The sequence below is a fragment of the Miscanthus floridulus genome, chromosome 11, assembly GCF_019320115.1.
Source record: "Miscanthus floridulus cultivar M001 chromosome 11, ASM1932011v1, whole genome shotgun sequence".
In the NCBI taxonomy this organism is placed as follows: Eukaryota; Viridiplantae; Streptophyta; class Magnoliopsida; order Poales; family Poaceae; genus Miscanthus; species Miscanthus floridulus.
Genome location: NC_089590.1, coordinates 50,220,393 through 50,235,930, shown reverse-complemented (window position 1 = coordinate 50,235,930; position 15,538 = coordinate 50,220,393). Strand labels below are relative to the sequence as shown.

Genomic DNA, 15,538 nt, shown 5'->3' with positions numbered 1-15,538 from the left:
ATCTCGGCACCCATCATGAGCTCAGCTCATCAGCAGTGTTGACAGCTGCGCCTGAATACTAAAAGTTTGTTCGTTTGCTCGTATATACTCAAGGTATTGTTATGGTCTACTGCAATTAATTTTTGCAATTCTGAAAAAAGATTTGTGAAACTCCGTGATCATCTGATTGACCCATTCACTCATTCACCGGACTTTCAACCGAAAAAATAAGGGAAAGATCCGTGTAGGAACGATGAGCTGAGAAAACTTGGACCTGCCTACCCCGTTCAACGATCAACGATCAACGATCAGCAGCCGGGTCGGGCACTCGGGTTCGGGCTGCCGCCGACCGCTCGTCACCGGTTCACCGCGACGCGATCCACCCCCCGCTCCTGAAACGGGCCGCCTCTCACGTGGCCGCAGCTTCCACGGAATTTTTCTTTCAGCAGTCCCCAGTCCGAGCAACCGCACCCCCGCCCATTTAAAACTCGGCCCTCCACGCGCCGGTCGGCAGCCGGCAGGCAACCCACGCATACGACGGGGGGCCGTCCGCAGTCCGCGCCGGCACACATACACAACAAACGGCCACTCACAGTCCCCGTGCCCGATCAAAGAAAACCAGCCAACGCCGTGTTCGTTTGAGTTTATTTGGGTGATAAGTCATAGCTGAAAGTACCGTTGACTGATTTAGTGTGAAAGAAAAATATTGTTCGTAGACTTTAAACGAATAGGGCGCAAAACACCGCGCCAACCGAGCCAAAACCACCGCCGTTGACCCCAGCCCTGTCCGCACTCCGCACCAGGCTCCGAACGCACGGACCCTCCTCCCGCGCTCCTCCTACCCACAAGTCCACGACCCGCCATTTGCGGCCCTCGCCTGCCGCGACGACGCGCACAATGCTACATGTAAACAAATCCAAGCCGGCTCCGTTTATTTTTCTCAGTATATCCGTTTCCATTCCCACGGCGTGGCCTCACTTCGCTGTTCGGTTTCGTTCTCTGATTCCACGATCACCCCCGTCCGTCCTCGGCGGTGGCCTGGTATTAATTGCGCCATGTTGCGCCAGGCCTTCTTCTATTCCGTTCCCCTCTGACACGGATTTCTTTTCCCGGCCTCGGAGTCCGCGCCGCCCGCCGCGTGCTCGAGATGCTGTCCGCCAGGCCGAGGTGAGTGAGAATTCAGCTTTCAGCAGCCGAGACCCTGAGTCCTGACTGGCTTGTTTCCCTCCTCCTCCCTCCCTGCCTATAGATCCTTCTTTCCCGGCTGGGCTCGGGGTCGGGGATCTCTCCGTTGCCACTCCCTCCCTGTGTCTGTGTGTTCTTTTATTGTTTGACTATTTAGCCCGGCGATACGGTTTCATGAGCTGGGATTCGCCTCGCAGATCCGGCTCCTTCGAGGCCGGGCTCAGGGGTGCCGCCACCGCCACCGCCTCGTCCGTTTCCAGGGACCGCAAGCCGTCGTCCCCTCGCCTCCAGCGCAGCCGCTCATCCGCCGGCTCCAAGGCGTCCCCGTCACCGGAGGTACGTACTGCCCTGCCCTGCCTTTTAATTTGTCGCCATCTAGTCACGCTACGTTACGCACGAAGCCGACGGCTTTGGAATGGAGTGATCACCGATCAGGGGCGCTGGCCGCGGCCGGTATATATTAAGGACAGGACATTTAAACTTGTTGTTTCTAACGGCGGCGGCGGCTCTTGGTGGTCTCCTGTTCGGCAGAGGCGGCGCCGCGTTGGCGCGATGCAGCAGCAGCGGGTGGCGCAGCTGGAGGAGGAGCTCCGGAGGGAGCGGGAGGAGAAGGCGCGGGCCGTGAGGGAGCTCGAGGACCTGAGGCGGGACGGCGAGGACGGCGCCAGGGCCGTCGCGGAGAAGGTGCAGCTTCTGGAGCGGGAGGTGGACAAGTCCAAGGAGTCGGAGCGCAAGATGCTGGAGTCGCTGATATACCAGACGAAGCAGCTGGAGCAGACCAAGATCTCGCTCGAGGAGGCCAAGCTGGAGATCGCCACGCTGCAGCAGGCGAACAAGAGCCTCGAGGCCGCGTCCGCGCGGCGCGCCGGCGGCATGGGCGTGGAGCAGAGGACGAGCGTCAGGGACCTCATGTTCGGCGGCGCGGACGAGGAGATCAGGGTCCTGCGCGGCGAGCTCCGGGCGGCGATGCAGGGCGAGGAGAGGAGCCGCAAGGCGCTGGACGACCTATCCGTCGCGCTCTCCGACGTCACCATGGAGGCCAAGCAGGTCAAGGCCTGGCTCGCCGAGGCGCAGGCCGAGCTGGAGGCCGCCGAGGCCGAGCTGCGCGCCGTGTCCGCCGAGCGCGACCGGTGCAGGCTCGAGGCCGACGAGTGCGTGGCGGCGTGGGGCGACAAGGAGCGCGTCTTCCTCGACTGCGTGCGCGCGTCCGAGGAGGACGTCAACCGGGCGCGCCAGGAGAACACCAAGCTGGTCGAGTCGCAGCGCGTCATCCGCGACGAGAACGCGCGCCTGCGGGACATCCTCAAGCAGGCCGTCGCCGAGGCCAACGTCATCAAGGACTCGCTCGAGCTCGCCAGGGCCGAGAACGCGCGCCTCAACGACGCCGTCGCCGACAAAGAAAGCGCGCTGCAGAGCCTCCGCCAGGAGTACGAGAGCATCAAGGTCAGCGAGGCCGCGGCGCAGGGCAGCCTCAAGGAGCTCAACAGCCTCCTCGCCGCCACGACGACGGTGTGCAGCACGCCCGCGTCCGCCAAGACCGCCCCCGCGCCGGACTACGGCTTCGACCAGCGCCTGCCAAATGGTATTGGCAGCAAGAACGGAACGCCGCAGTCGGCGTCGCAGCGGTGGATGGCAGACAAGCCACGCACGCCGAGCCGCCGGGGATACTCGATCGGCGAGCCGGGCAAGCTGAAGACGGGCCTCTCGCAGTCGGCGCGGATGAGGAACCTGAACCCCAAGGACCGGGTGTTCGCGTCGCTGAGCAACATTGCCGACCTCAAGTCCGCAGCAGACGCAGCGATGGAGGACTTCGACGACGAGTTCGATCACGTCGACGAGAGCCACTACGTTGACATGGAGGATTCCATGAAGCACAAGAAGAAGAGGCCGATATTCCGCAAGTTCGGTGATTTGTTCAGGAGGAAAAGCTTCTACAAGCCGAATTTAGCGCCAGTACACACACTCTAATTTTTTTTCGATATACTGCTTGTAGTTCTGTACTTCTGTTCTGTTCGTCTGAATACACGAGAAATGAAAAGTTGTTGAATCAGATATGCATGTTTCTTGTGTTGAAATTTCAACTGTTTCCAGAGCCTGGCATTTTCATGCTGAAAATTCAACAGTTTATAGTCATAGGGCTGACACAATGATTAAAAGGGGTCGAATCTGATTATCTGAAGGTGATGTGATAAGATTGGAAGAAGGTGCAACTTTGGATACCTTTCAGTGTAAACTTTTTGACATTTAAACTTCTAGAACTATAACGGGAAGTCAACTGTTGCTAAGGCGGCCATTTGTCAGTGCAGATGTTAATTAGGACGGCATATTGTCTATCATGCAGTGAAGGCGTTTGCTCTGAACCTTCATTCGGCTTGTTCGCTTGTTGGTTTCAGCCAGCCCAAACCAGCCAGCCAACAATGTTTTTCTCTCACAACAAACCATCACCAGCCAGCCCAAACCAGTCCAAAAACCAACCAGCGAACAGGTCGATTGTAACCATAAGTCTTTCGCCTAACAGTGCTTGGAAATGAATTTGCACAGCGGTTTTCTCGTTTGCCTAGCACGCAATGCCAAGAAGATAGGAGCACATAGCAGGGTCGGCTCTGCCAATACGCATTCTAGTCCTACCTTCAGATTTATTGATGCGATGAAGTTATACTCCTTTCAACATTGAACTAGATGAGATCCCACGATATGTTTTTTTAATCTAGTAATATGATTATCTAAAGTGGCATGCTTTGATGCCTCGCCAACAATCCTTTCAGTACACAAAGCAACCTTTTAAGTTCAGCCGATATCCATAGCTCCGAAAGAATGCCACGTAAATGCTGTTTGCACATACATAGATGTAAAAGGGGTCCAAAACAGAGACATTTAAACTTTGGATACGTTTCGGCGTAACCTTTTTGACATTTAAACTTCTAGAACCACAACGCAAAAGTCAACTGTTGCTAAGGCGGCCATTTGTCAGTGCAGATAATTAGGACGGCATGTTCTCTATCATGCAGTGAAGGCGTTTGCTCTGAACCTTCATTGTAACCATAAGTCTTCCGCCTAGCCATCTGCTCCGATCCTCTGAACCTTCACATAACATAGCTTGGAAATGAACTTGCACAGCGTTTTTCTCGTTTGCCTAGCACGCAATGCCAAGAAAGGAGCACATAAGCAGGGTAGGGTAGGCTCTGCCGATACGCATTCTTAGTCCTACCTAGTGAGCTGTTGTTGCTTTCATTCCAATGCCAAGAAAGAAGCAAAATTATTGACGTGGTAACGTTATACTCCTTTCAACATTGAACTAGAAGAGATCCCACAATATGTTTTTTTAATCTAGTATTATGATTATATATGAAGTGGCCTGCTTTGATGCCTCGCCAACAATCCTTTCAGTACAGAAAGGAACCTTTTAAGTTCAGCCAATGTCCATAGCTCCGAAAGAATCTGTCTTCTTATCCATCACCTTACCACTGAAAAATGCCACGTAAATGCTGTTTGCACATAGATGTAAAAGGCGTCCAAAACAGAATGGACGAGGCTAACCTGTTCCTAGCACTGTGGATTGTTTGGTTGTTTAGAACCCATCTGGCAATCAATATCACCATTGACAAGGCAGAACAAAGAGAGCAGACTTTTGAGTCTTTCTCCATGCTTCATTAGATCAGGCAAGCAGATCATCTAGTATCAAGGCTTTCTTAGAATTTCATCTAAAAAGGCATCTTTGATCATTTCCACACTTTCAAAAAGGCGCCGGTGATCACTTCTGCTTGAATAATGACAGAGCAAATCACGGCGCATGGCTCCTGACGTAAAACGAGTGAGTTAAGCTTCGTGCATCCACAGTGCTGCAGCACGAAGTAAAGATGAGCTCCTTTCGGCGTCTGCGTCTACTCAATGGCCCTTGCCGGTTTTCTTTCGACTGCTGCCTCCTGCGGTCCTGCCTGTATGTAAACAAAGTTGCACGGCTGACCATTCTTCCGCAAACAAAATGGATCAATCAGCGACTGGGATTTGTGACGTGGATCCTCTTGGTGTCACCGACCCTTCGACAGAATCTGAGAAAATCCCTGAAAAAGCTTAGAAAAACAAACAAAGCTTGCACTGCATCAGACGTGATTCTAGGCCCGTTCCTAAAGAGTCTTGTACTTTCAGTTAGCAGTCCATGTCTCTGGACGCCTGGTGAAAGTGTTACTGCTACAAGAAAATGAAAAGCTCTCCTAGGCAATGGCATCATGAATCATGAGTGATGGGGAAAAAATATCTGCGGATATCATATGATGCTGCCTGGCATCGTACTGAATCGATCACCTTTACTTTGTTTCTTGAAAATCGCTGGTAGACATGGTGTTGTTAAGCAATTGAAAGGCGTTAATTAAACTCTTCTATGAGTAAATGTTGTTGGTACACGCTGATGAGACAAGAAGGGCGTCGATTTTGTTTGTTTAGTTTAACTGAGCACGCCGTTGTCGACCTCTCGGGGAATTTGGCCTGTCAGCAGTGCGTGAGCGTGACCAACCGAACACACAACAAAACTACCCAATCTGAACTAAACAGGCTGCTGATCAACGTAGTCGGAACGATTTTTATCACATCTTTTTCGTGTGTAGTATTACGAAAGCTGCCTGAAGGCCGCTGAGTTCAGCCAGGTTAGTCAGACTTGACCTGACCATTCTGTTTATATTTCTAAAACAACACCCTGTTTATATTTGTAAAACAACATCTTGACAGCACCCGGCCATGCCATCATTAACAGCGCGGCAGCCTTTAGCGTTTGGATGCGCCTGTGATGCTCGAGTATGGATTAATTAATTTTGCATATTAGAAATGAATTGGTGCAAATACAGTCAGGAACTCAGGATTACAAGTTTACAACCCACTAGCAGGGCTAGGTGTGTGTGATTCATGCTCGAATCAACAAACGGGTCAAGCTCACAGGTCAGACATAATAATCATATCATAAGGATTTAAAAGTTAAATCACGCAATGAGCTTGAAGTTTTTTGGATTGGCCGGAGTTCAGTAACGATGGGAAGAGAGGAAACCGTCAACTAGCGATGCGAGAATGGTGGGTTGGTCTGAAACAATCGGGATGGAAGAGTGGAAGAGCGGCCGGTCAGTCAAGGCTGCACGGGTAAAATGCCTTGGTCGTGGCGCGTGCCAAAAGGACGCCACTTTCGGGTCTATTAAAACGAAAATGCAGCCTTCCTTCTGTTTTTTTATGGGCGAATGGCGAATGCAGCCTTCTCGCGCTGTTACTCAGCGGTTTGCCGGCCTGCCGCCTCCTGTCGGTAACGGGCTGGACAGAAAACTGTCCTGAAGCAAGGAAGCAGAAATGTTCATGACTGCTGCCGCCGAAAGATGAAGCGGCACATCGATACCATACAACATGCAGACACACAATAACCTCAGCACAATACAATGAAACAGTTGCTGACACAATATAACGAAGTTCACAACTTAACATATAAATTCGAGGTTCAGATAACCCATCAGGTTGATGGGCGAAACCAGCACTTAGACAAATACTAATCGGCAACAATTATAGATTCTAAAGACATAGTAAGATTGCAGCACTTCCTACCACTCCACTACGAATGAACATTAGAGTTCAAACACCCACAAATGTTAAGCACCACAAAAGCAAGCATCGAACAGATGCACACCATACTACCAGAGCCACTCTCAGTAACAGGGAAACTAAGCCCTCTCGCCACGGATCCTCCTTGCCAGCTGAATGTCCTTGGGCATGATGGTCACGCGCTTGGCGTGGATGGCGCACAGGTTTGTGTCCTCGAACAGACCGACCAGGTATGCTTCCGCAGCCTCCTGCAGCGCAAGGACGGCATGGCTCTGGAAGCGCAGATCAGTCTGCACAAATACAACAGGATGACAAATAAGCTTCTATGTTTACTTCAGAATTGCAAGATTACATGACTGAGCACAAGAGACAGTATGAAAACAAATCTCACCTTGAAATCCTGGGCAATCTCCCTGACAAGCCTCTGGAATGGAAGCTTCCTTATGAGCAGCTCAGTGCTCTTCTGATACTTGCGAATTTCACTGCAAAGTCAGGGATAACAATTAGGATTTTGTCAATAGGGCACACTTATTTGAAGTGTGAACAGTAAACAATGAGAGAATTATTTATCTCGTACCGAAGAGCAACAGTTCCAGGGCGGTAACGGTGAGGCTTCTTTACTCCTCCAGTTGTGGGTGCAGACTTACGGGCAGCCTGTCAAATAACAAAACTAAGTTAATGATTGTTTTACAAAGAAAACTAAGATGACCTACTGTCCAATTCACATTTTTATGACCAGTTTATAGTTTTATACACAAAAGTGGAAGTATGTACAGCATAACTACAAATAGTAACAAAAAAACGAATAAGAACAGATTACTAGCAACAAACCTTGGTGGCAAGTTGCTTCCTAGGAGCTTTCCCTCCAGTGGACTTGCGAGCAGTTTGCTTAGTACGAGCCATGAGTCACCAAACAATGGTTTACCTGAAAACTGAAAAAATAAGGTAATAAGTACAAGGTTAGCCAAAATCCTTAGAATACTCCTGACAAATCAATTGCATAACTAAGTCACCCATGCAGAGGTGTCAAACCAAATCTACTAGTTCTACTGCACGATGGAGCTATAGAATAATTTTCTTGGAAAATATAAATTCTAAATGATAAAGTTCAACCTATCCTAACCCAAAAGAACAACATTGGGGAGATGACCCACAACAAACAGTATAAACAACTATGAATAAGGAACAGACAATATGAATAGACAGATAATGTAGCCAGATCACTATCCCATCCTATCACAAATATAACAATCCAATGATACAAAATATCATGATCCTGTCTTTCAACAAATTGATTCATCCATAAAATGATAATGTGAACCACCCCAGACGTGAAATATCAATACTAAATTTTATATATTTGTGTCACATTAACAGTTTCTATGCAGGTTTGGGCATTTTTTTTAATAAGGAACAAAACAATTAACATCAACATTGCTGCTTTTATGCAGCAATACACGAACACATATAAATACACCATGTACATTAGTTTAAGCATACAGAACACCAGTAGAATTATTGTTGCTCAATAGTTAAAGACGACATTCAAGAGACCCACAAGGACATTCTCACAATCCGATGCCTAACTATAAAAGAACGAGGTTTGTTTAATCCAATGATAAGGCATGATATAACAAGCATCAACTACACCACATCTATAACCATCAGTTCTTACGATATCTCAGTAGCATAAGTTCTTCTAATGAGGAAATTTACAACTTACAAATCACACAGCATGTACTCGAATTATTCGAAAATTAATACTACTATAGCTCATGAAATCGAATACTCGCGGTAAATGATTGATGCCTAAGACGCTGATCATGTATACTGGCGAAATCATGCGACTGGCAACCGCACATTACGATAGTACTTTCCAAACGCAAAAATCCGCAGCCAATAAGCACAGGCAACCACATGTACACGAGATTAAGCGTGAGCGAACCGAAAATCCCACCGAACAACCAACCCTAATCCCTAATCATGGAACCCTAATCGCGACAGATATTCGAATTCGCGGCGAGCGCCGCTGGGAGAAATTAGCAAGAACCACGAACGAATCATCAACTACAGGAATCGAAAATTCGAAATACGGTATCGAAAAAGCATGATTACCTCGAGCGCCTCCCAATTCCCAAATCAGCGGAGAGCTGTTTGCGACCCGCGAGGCTTTTTGCCCCAACCTGAGATTAGAACTGGCGATTAGAGGCGGCGGTTGGGTAGGGATTTATATATGGGGCAGTCAATCCTGGTGGTTCAAACGGACGGTGCGGATCGGGCGCTTTTGTGCTTGGCTGCGCACGATCGGACGGTAGATGATGGCCGTTTAGCTGTGACACGGATCAAAAAGGGTAAAGCTCGCGCTCCTATTGGTTGGGACCTGGAGGACGGGGATCTTGGATTAGTGGGGTCGCTAATAAGAGGATGCCGTGTACGGCCGAGATTTTTTTGTATTTTTTTGTACGTACAGGAAGGCTGAAGGCGATGTTCGTCTGTCAGCTGACCTGTGGGGTCACATTTTTCCGGTTTTTTTTGGTGCAAAGGTCACATTTTTTCGTTTTTTTTTATGAGTGGAAGGTCACATTTTTTTCGTGTGATTGAAGAACCGTTGCGGGTGTGGTCGGGGGCCCAGAGTATAGCAAGGAGACAGAGAAGGTACTGGGCCGGCCTGCTAAGCATATGCACAACTGCACTTGCCGTTACACTTGGTCCCCCGCTAAGCCCAGTAAACGAATCAAAGCCCAAAGTGGCATGGTCTCCTTCTCACCAGCCAGATCGAACAGAAGAAGTGCCTCAGGCCAGAACGACAATGGGCCATACTTACGCTAAAGTATCTCCAGTAAGAATATTTATTTTTTTAATAATGAAAAATATTCGGTTTCTCAACAAAAAAAAAAAAAAAACTGGCTTCTACCTCGTTTTCAGAACGGAGAGCCTCAAACCACAGCTATTACAAATGTGTGAAAATTTCGAACCAAAACGTTTTACATTATAGAATTGCTATTTATCTATCAACAGATTTATATTTTTGTTGAAAAAATTGTCTGCTTTTTTTACCTTGGGTACAAATTCTATTGTTCAAATCTCTTTCCCCTCTCAACCTTATCTTCTTCTACTTCTTCCCATAGCCACCACTGTGGATGCCCAAGGCCCTCCTTGAGCACCACCTCCCATTACGCCCCACAAACAACCATCGTGAGCATGGCAACAGTGGGTCCTTGTTCCTCAGGGCCACAACCTCCATGCTCGCCATGCCCTTGGAGAAGACGTGGAACAATGAGTGATCGAGGCGTCGGCAAAGCGCTCAAAGTAGTCATCGTCATAGACTCACTATTCCTCAGGGATGGTAGTGAGTATTGTGCCCCCACAGGATTTTACCTGGTCAAAACAGAAGATTTCGCTCTAGTCGAAGTTAACCTTAAGACCTGATAATTGTTCAAAAGCACAAAGAAGAAGCTTCATGTTCTTTCCCTGTTCAAAATCATGGTCCATAATGATACCGTGCCATCTGCATGTTGTAAAATGGGTACCCATGCTCCACCAGATGTGACACTAACCATCTCACTTAACCATCTTCTTTGCCCCTGGCTAGGATGATTCCCAACATATCCACCACAATGTTAAACAAGATAGGGGATATTGGTCATGCACAATAAGTGTTGGACTATAGATCGTCTTGCTTGGGGGGATCTTCAGCATTACCACAAATGTTTATTGTGTGATCAAGAAGTGGAAACCATCAATGACCTATTGGTCTTGTGTCTTCTTTACACAAAAATTTAGGCTACAGAAACTTGCTCCCCAGCTGACTGAGCTTTCCTTTGAAGTGGTAGTGCCGATCCACTGAGACTATCGATGGTCAGGATAGGTAGGGTCTTAATTCTTTAAATTCTTAGAGCCTAGTCGCTTTGGGCCCATTGGAATTACTGAATTAGTGTGTCTTTGATTGTGCTTCGCCTAATGTGTACGGTATCCTACTTATGGTCTTCAAAGAAGCAAAGTTATGGAGTCCAGCGAATGTCAGGGGCATCACCTTGTTGACCGAACGGATACTTGGTGTTGCCCAATTGTTTTGTTCGTTGGTCGTTCATCCCTTGTTTGTGAGTGTGTGTGAGCTTTGTTGTGGCTGTGTGTTGAGGTGTCTTGATCTTTGTTATTTTTGGATTTCTCATACTTTTTTCTTAATATAAAAGATATGCAGCTCTCATGTGTGTTTGAGAAATAAAGATAGGGGATAGTGGGTTATCTTGCTTAAGGCCCTTTCTATTCTTAAAATAGGATCTCAGTTGATCATTAACCTTAATCCCTACGTTACCACCTTTGACAAAAAGATATAACCAAGCACACTGTTGGGTAGAAAGCCTTCATCCATAACTCTTGGTGTAAGAAATCTCATTTTACCTTGTCGTATGCCTTTTCAAAGGGCAACGTATTAGGTGCAAACCAACTAACCTGTGTAAACTTGAAAACTATCAATCAGGACCACTAGATGTTGATCTAATGGATTGGTGAGAGGTGGGATTTTTTTGCGCTTAAGCCCCTCACCCGCTGGTCTTTTTTTTTTGCGCTTAAGCCCCCTCACCCCATCCATTGGATCAGCATCCATTGGTTGCCTTTTCAAAGTTGTCTAATTTCCTTTCCTCCCCTAAGAATATATTTCTGATTTTTCAATGACAGTGCTAGAAGGTTGAAGATTAGTTGAGCGTGAGGTATCCTTTGATGATTGATGTAGTTTTTCATCAGGTGCAGTGCAACTGCCCATACCATACTTGACGGCCATGGTCTGGTGATGTATTTGTGTTTGCCTCAACTCTCTGTATCGCACGGATAGGTTTGTGTTTGCATGCCGTCTGGTACAACAGTACAACACCCCATCTGGCAATAATAATCTGCTTGTAGTGCCTGCTGGAAGGCTGGCAATGTTGGAGCAGTGTATTCACATTGGTAGCTATATACAATATTACAATTGGATTTTGAGATTAAGTTCAATGTTTCTTTGATCACTCTGCTATTAAGCTTGGGACTAATCCTTTATGCCTTTGCTTATGTTATCAGATGCTTTTGCTGACATTCAGTACATCTTGGCTACAGCCAAAAGGAAGCTGTCAGGGAAGACAATGTCAGGCAGATCCATGGATAGCTGTATTATTCTTGAGAACTGATGCTATAGAAAACATTGAGTCGGCTTAAATATTAAAAAACAATAAAGTACTCAGCTCCTAAAGGACACTAACTTTACCATTGGAGTATATGATGAGCAAAAGTGACCATTTTCATCTCTGTGCAGAGTAGCATCAAAGTGCCATGTATTTATTCACAAAATACTTAAATTCGTTGAGCATTTGTCTATCTCAGATAAAGTAATAACCACCGCTTCAGCATTCTAGGAGCTTTGTACGAGCACTTGGTTGGGACCCTTGAGTCAGATAGCTGTGGCTAGGCAGAATGGCATCAGCTGTTGTTGGTTTTCAGGCTTTCAGCCTCAACATCTATTATCAGGAACAGCAAACCATGCATCTACACGTATGGATCAGCTATAAGCTGACGCCAGTGCATCATTGATTTTTACTGAGGGGTAGTGCTTCTATATAGGAGTATATAGCCATATGTGATGTTTTATGTATTTTTAGAGAGATACTCCAGTACATCTTCGACTTTTACTACATGCCTAGCTTGTTCCATTTTGATGCCCAAATGAAATTGGGTTCTCTTCCAACGGATCTTTCATTGACACGACAGAAAAGGGAGGAGAATCTGATCATTTTCCCCCCTCCCCATTCGGCCACTCCCCCAGCTGTCTCCTCCTCTCTTTCCAATCTTTGCAGACAGCATAGACAGACAGGCAAGGTATTAAAGCACCTTTTGAGATGGCAGTATTCTCTTATCGTGAACGAACCCCACCTAGGGTCCAACTCACGCACATGCGCCAGCGGCGCCGCGCGTACACGGGTCCACCCTGGCATGTGGCCGGGCGGCACCAGGTGAAACATGAAATCGTGGCAATTGGCCTTTGCCTGATCCCTGATTAGCGGTCACCAGGTGAAACGTGAAATCGTGAAATTCTTGACGGCGGCAGGGCATGCTTGAAGGTACGTAAGGCCCAACGTCCACGCATTGGCATTGCGGCATCAAGTCAGCAGCCACACTTCGAGAATTCGTGTGATCTGCATGTGATGGAAACTGAACGCTGGCGTTCAGAGTCATCGATCGATCAGTCGGTGCTGAATACGATGCAGTGCCAACCGATTGGCTTGATTTCAGGTGAAAAGAAAAACCATTAAAGGTTCAGACATCCATTCAGTCAGCATTGCAGTTCCAACTTCTCATTTCAAGGCTGCCTGCCTTCGCCTGCCAAGTGTCAACAAGCAAAGCAACGTGGTGCCGGTGGTGGTTAGCTGACAAGCGGGGCCACAACCCCGAGGTCCCTCATTCCAGAGGCTTGTGTTTCTTCTGATCGTGCATGTCAGTCAGTATGGCACGACGTGAAGCGGCGGAGGGATATAATCTGTGGTTAGAGAGCTCATCATTAATCCTTTAGTGTATTACCAACAACAGTTTACGTTTGATGATTTGATCAGACACTCTCACCAAAGCAAAATTCCAAACGTGAAAGCCTCTCAAAGTCTCAATAATGGAAGCAAGGGACGTGCGAGGCAATCATGCAGGCAGGCAAGGGCAGCTGCATCGGCGCTGTCCAGCACAACGGCCGCTCGCTCCGTCGCTCAGCTCGGTGCTCGCGCAAAAGCTGCCACCTTTATAAGCCCCACGCCTCTGCAGTCTGCACGTCCTCTCCCACGCACTCTCGCCGTCGTTTCTCACGGGCTCTCACCGCAGCACAAGCACAAGGCAGGCGAGAAGGGAGCCAAGAGACCCGAGCTGAGCTCTTTCACCACAATGGCCGCTTCTCACTTCGCCGTGCTCTCCGTGCTCGCCCTCCTCGCCGTGGCCGCCACGGCGCAGGCGCCCAGCGGCGCTCCCGCGGCGGCACCCAAGCCCCCCGCGACCCCTCCCCCGGCGATCCCGCCCCCGACACCGGCACCGGTCGCCCCGCCCACGGCGGCCCCGGCACCGGCCCCCAAGGTCGCGGCCACCCCGGCCCCCACGCCGTCCGCGTCCGCGCCGGCGCCCGAGGCTCCCACCGCCTCCCCTCCGGTGCCCGGCCCAGACGCGTCCTCCCCCTCGCCCTCCGCCGAGCCCCCGGCGACCCCGGCCGGCGCCGCCGCCGGCCTCCGCCCCGCCTTCGCCTTCGCCTTCGCCGCCGTCGCCGTCGCCGCGGCCGTCTACGCCTTCTAGATTATCCAGTGGTCCTGATCCCTCCTCTGCTTCTTGACCACTTCGTTTGCTCCCGCTTTTGTTTTTCTCTTTCCCTTTTCTTCTCCGTCTTCGTATGAAACTATGAACTGTTGTAATTATAATCATTGATTTAATTTATCCATTTCTCCATTCTTACTCTTAAGATGCTACGTATTTGCATAAACTCTTAGCTTTGGTTCCTAGCTAGGATAACTATACTCTGTTTGACATGGATTATTCATAGCCTAGTTTCCAATTTTCAGTTGCTTTCTATGACCTGTGAGAGTAGTGCGAGCAGCAAAGGTCATGTTTGTTTCAGCTTATAATCACTTTATTATGGGTATTTATTTATTCTTGATTGTTCTAGTTTAAAGTTCTAAAACAGTGGTAAAAAAAATAAAAATATTCAAAACGTTTAGTGGGATTTTTATTTTTATTTTCACCGAGAATCCAATTATAAATGAAAAAAATATGACTAAACTAAGTTCGAGAAAATTAGAAAAGCTAGTGAGCAAATTTTTTTAAGGAGAGGATGGTATATCTATTTTTCTTAGAAGACCTTGGCGCGACGGGCCTGTTCGACTGGTATTAAAGCCGGCTGATAAGTCGGCTGAAGCTGTTTTGTTGTGAGAGAAAAATACTGATAAGTTTAAGCGAACAGGCCCTAGGCTCATAGAAATCTAGCTCAAATGACATGTGTTAACTATAGGATCGTGAACAATATGCCCCAAGGATCCATTCTCTTTTGAATTGATCAACTGGTATCGACAATAGGGTGCGAAACCCTCTGTTTCCTAAATGTGTATTCATGCTACCACTAGATCGACCTCGTTCATCACTCCCTTCGACTCATTTTGTTACGTACTGATGCCATTTGCTTTGAAGAACACGGACGCCACCTACCAATGGTGTAAGAAGAAATGCTTCCATGACCAGATATTATGCAACATCGAGGTGTATGTTTATGATATCGTCAAGTCTAAGAAGGCGGGACAGTTTGTCGCTGAGTTGGAGGAGACTTTCACGAACCTACGATGGTTCAACATCAAAGTCAACCCCAAAAAATATGTTGTTGGGTCCCATCAGGAAAGCAACTCAAATCCATCGTCTTTGAGTATGGCATCGAGGCCAACCTAGAGAAAATTTCAGCAGTCATGAAGATGGGGTTGATGGGTTTGATAAACAACCTAAAGGAAGCCCAAAAACACACGGGATGCATGGCGGTGCTCAGCCATTTCACCTCCCGACTAGGAGAGTGGGGGATGCCCACATACAAGATGCCCAAGAAGTTGGAGCAGGCCCACTGAAAGGTCCTTGTGTGGTTTCGGTAATTGAGTGACAACCTAGGTGGACTAATTGTGTTTATGTGAGATACACAAGTGATTAGTTCACAGGTACATATGTGTGAGCAACATATGCCATGAATGTGAAAATGGCTTGGAGATGTTGCAAAGCTCACACATGTGATGATGAAGGAGCTCATTGCACATGAGACATGACATTGAGTCAT

The 15,538-nt window shown here is 48.0% G+C and overlaps 3 protein-coding genes across 4 annotated transcripts; 2 read left to right on the top strand and 1 right to left on the bottom strand.

The window, feature by feature from the left end:
- Positions 1-905: 905 nt before the first annotated feature.
- On the top strand, positions 906-3,322 carry LOC136493074 (uncharacterized). 2 transcript variants are annotated; one of them, XM_066489113.1, is made up of 3 exons: positions 906-1,146; positions 1,362-1,500; positions 1,696-3,321. In XM_066489113.1, exons 1-3 carry the CDS (start codon positions 1,127-1,129, stop codon positions 3,130-3,132), a joined length of 1,596 nt encoding a protein of 531 aa, XP_066345210.1. In that variant the 5' UTR covers positions 906-1,126; the 3' UTR covers positions 3,133-3,321. The 2 variants fall into 2 exon arrangements, with proteins under 2 accessions (XP_066345210.1, XP_066345209.1); XM_066489112.1 differs by lacking the exon at positions 906-1,146 and having other exon boundaries at positions 1,154-1,500; positions 1,696-3,322.
- Positions 3,323-6,598: 3,276 nt separating this feature from the next.
- Positions 6,599-8,971, bottom strand: LOC136493072 (histone H3.3). The gene is made up of 5 exons (XM_066489111.1): positions 8,851-8,971; positions 7,567-7,667; positions 7,313-7,389; positions 7,127-7,217; positions 6,599-7,025 (listed from the first exon to the last, which is right to left on the bottom strand). The coding sequence occupies exons 2-5, from the start codon at positions 7,636-7,638 to the stop codon at positions 6,855-6,857; spliced, it is 411 nt and encodes a 136-aa protein (XP_066345208.1). The 5' UTR covers positions 7,639-7,667; positions 8,851-8,971; the 3' UTR covers positions 6,599-6,854.
- Positions 8,972-13,629: 4,658 nt separating this feature from the next.
- LOC136491928 (arabinogalactan protein 1-like) lies at positions 13,630-14,028 on the top strand. The gene has a single exon (XM_066488124.1). It carries the CDS (start codon positions 13,630-13,632, stop codon positions 14,026-14,028), a length of 399 nt encoding a protein of 132 aa, XP_066344221.1.
- The last annotated feature ends 1,510 nt before the right edge of the window (positions 14,029-15,538 follow it).

What these genes read in the sequence shown, in the direction of transcription:
- LOC136493074 (XM_066489112.1), top strand. Translation starts at nt 1,339, where the DNA reads ATGAGCTGGGATTCGCCTCGCAGATCCGGCTCCTTCGAGGCCGGGCTC. An exon ending in AGGCGTCCCCGTCACCGGAG is followed by an intron (nt 1,501 to 1,695) that starts GTACGTACTGCC and finishes CCTGTTCGGCAG; the next exon opens with AGGCGGCGCCGCGTTGGCGC.
- LOC136491928 (XM_066488124.1), top strand. Translation starts at nt 13,630, where the DNA reads ATGGCCGCTTCTCACTTCGCCGTGCTCTCCGTGCTCGCCCTCCTCGCC.
- LOC136493072 (XM_066489111.1), bottom strand. Translation starts at nt 7,638, where the DNA reads ATGGCTCGTACTAAGCAAACTGCTCGCAAGTCCACTGGAGGGAAAGCT. An exon ending in GGAAGCAACTTGCCACCAAG is followed by an intron (nt 7,390 to 7,566) that starts GTTTGTTGCTAG and finishes GTTATTTGACAG; the next exon opens with GCTGCCCGTAAGTCTGCACC. An exon ending in CCTGGAACTGTTGCTCTTCG is followed by an intron (nt 7,218 to 7,312) that starts GTACGAGATAAA and finishes CTGACTTTGCAG; the next exon opens with TGAAATTCGCAAGTATCAGA.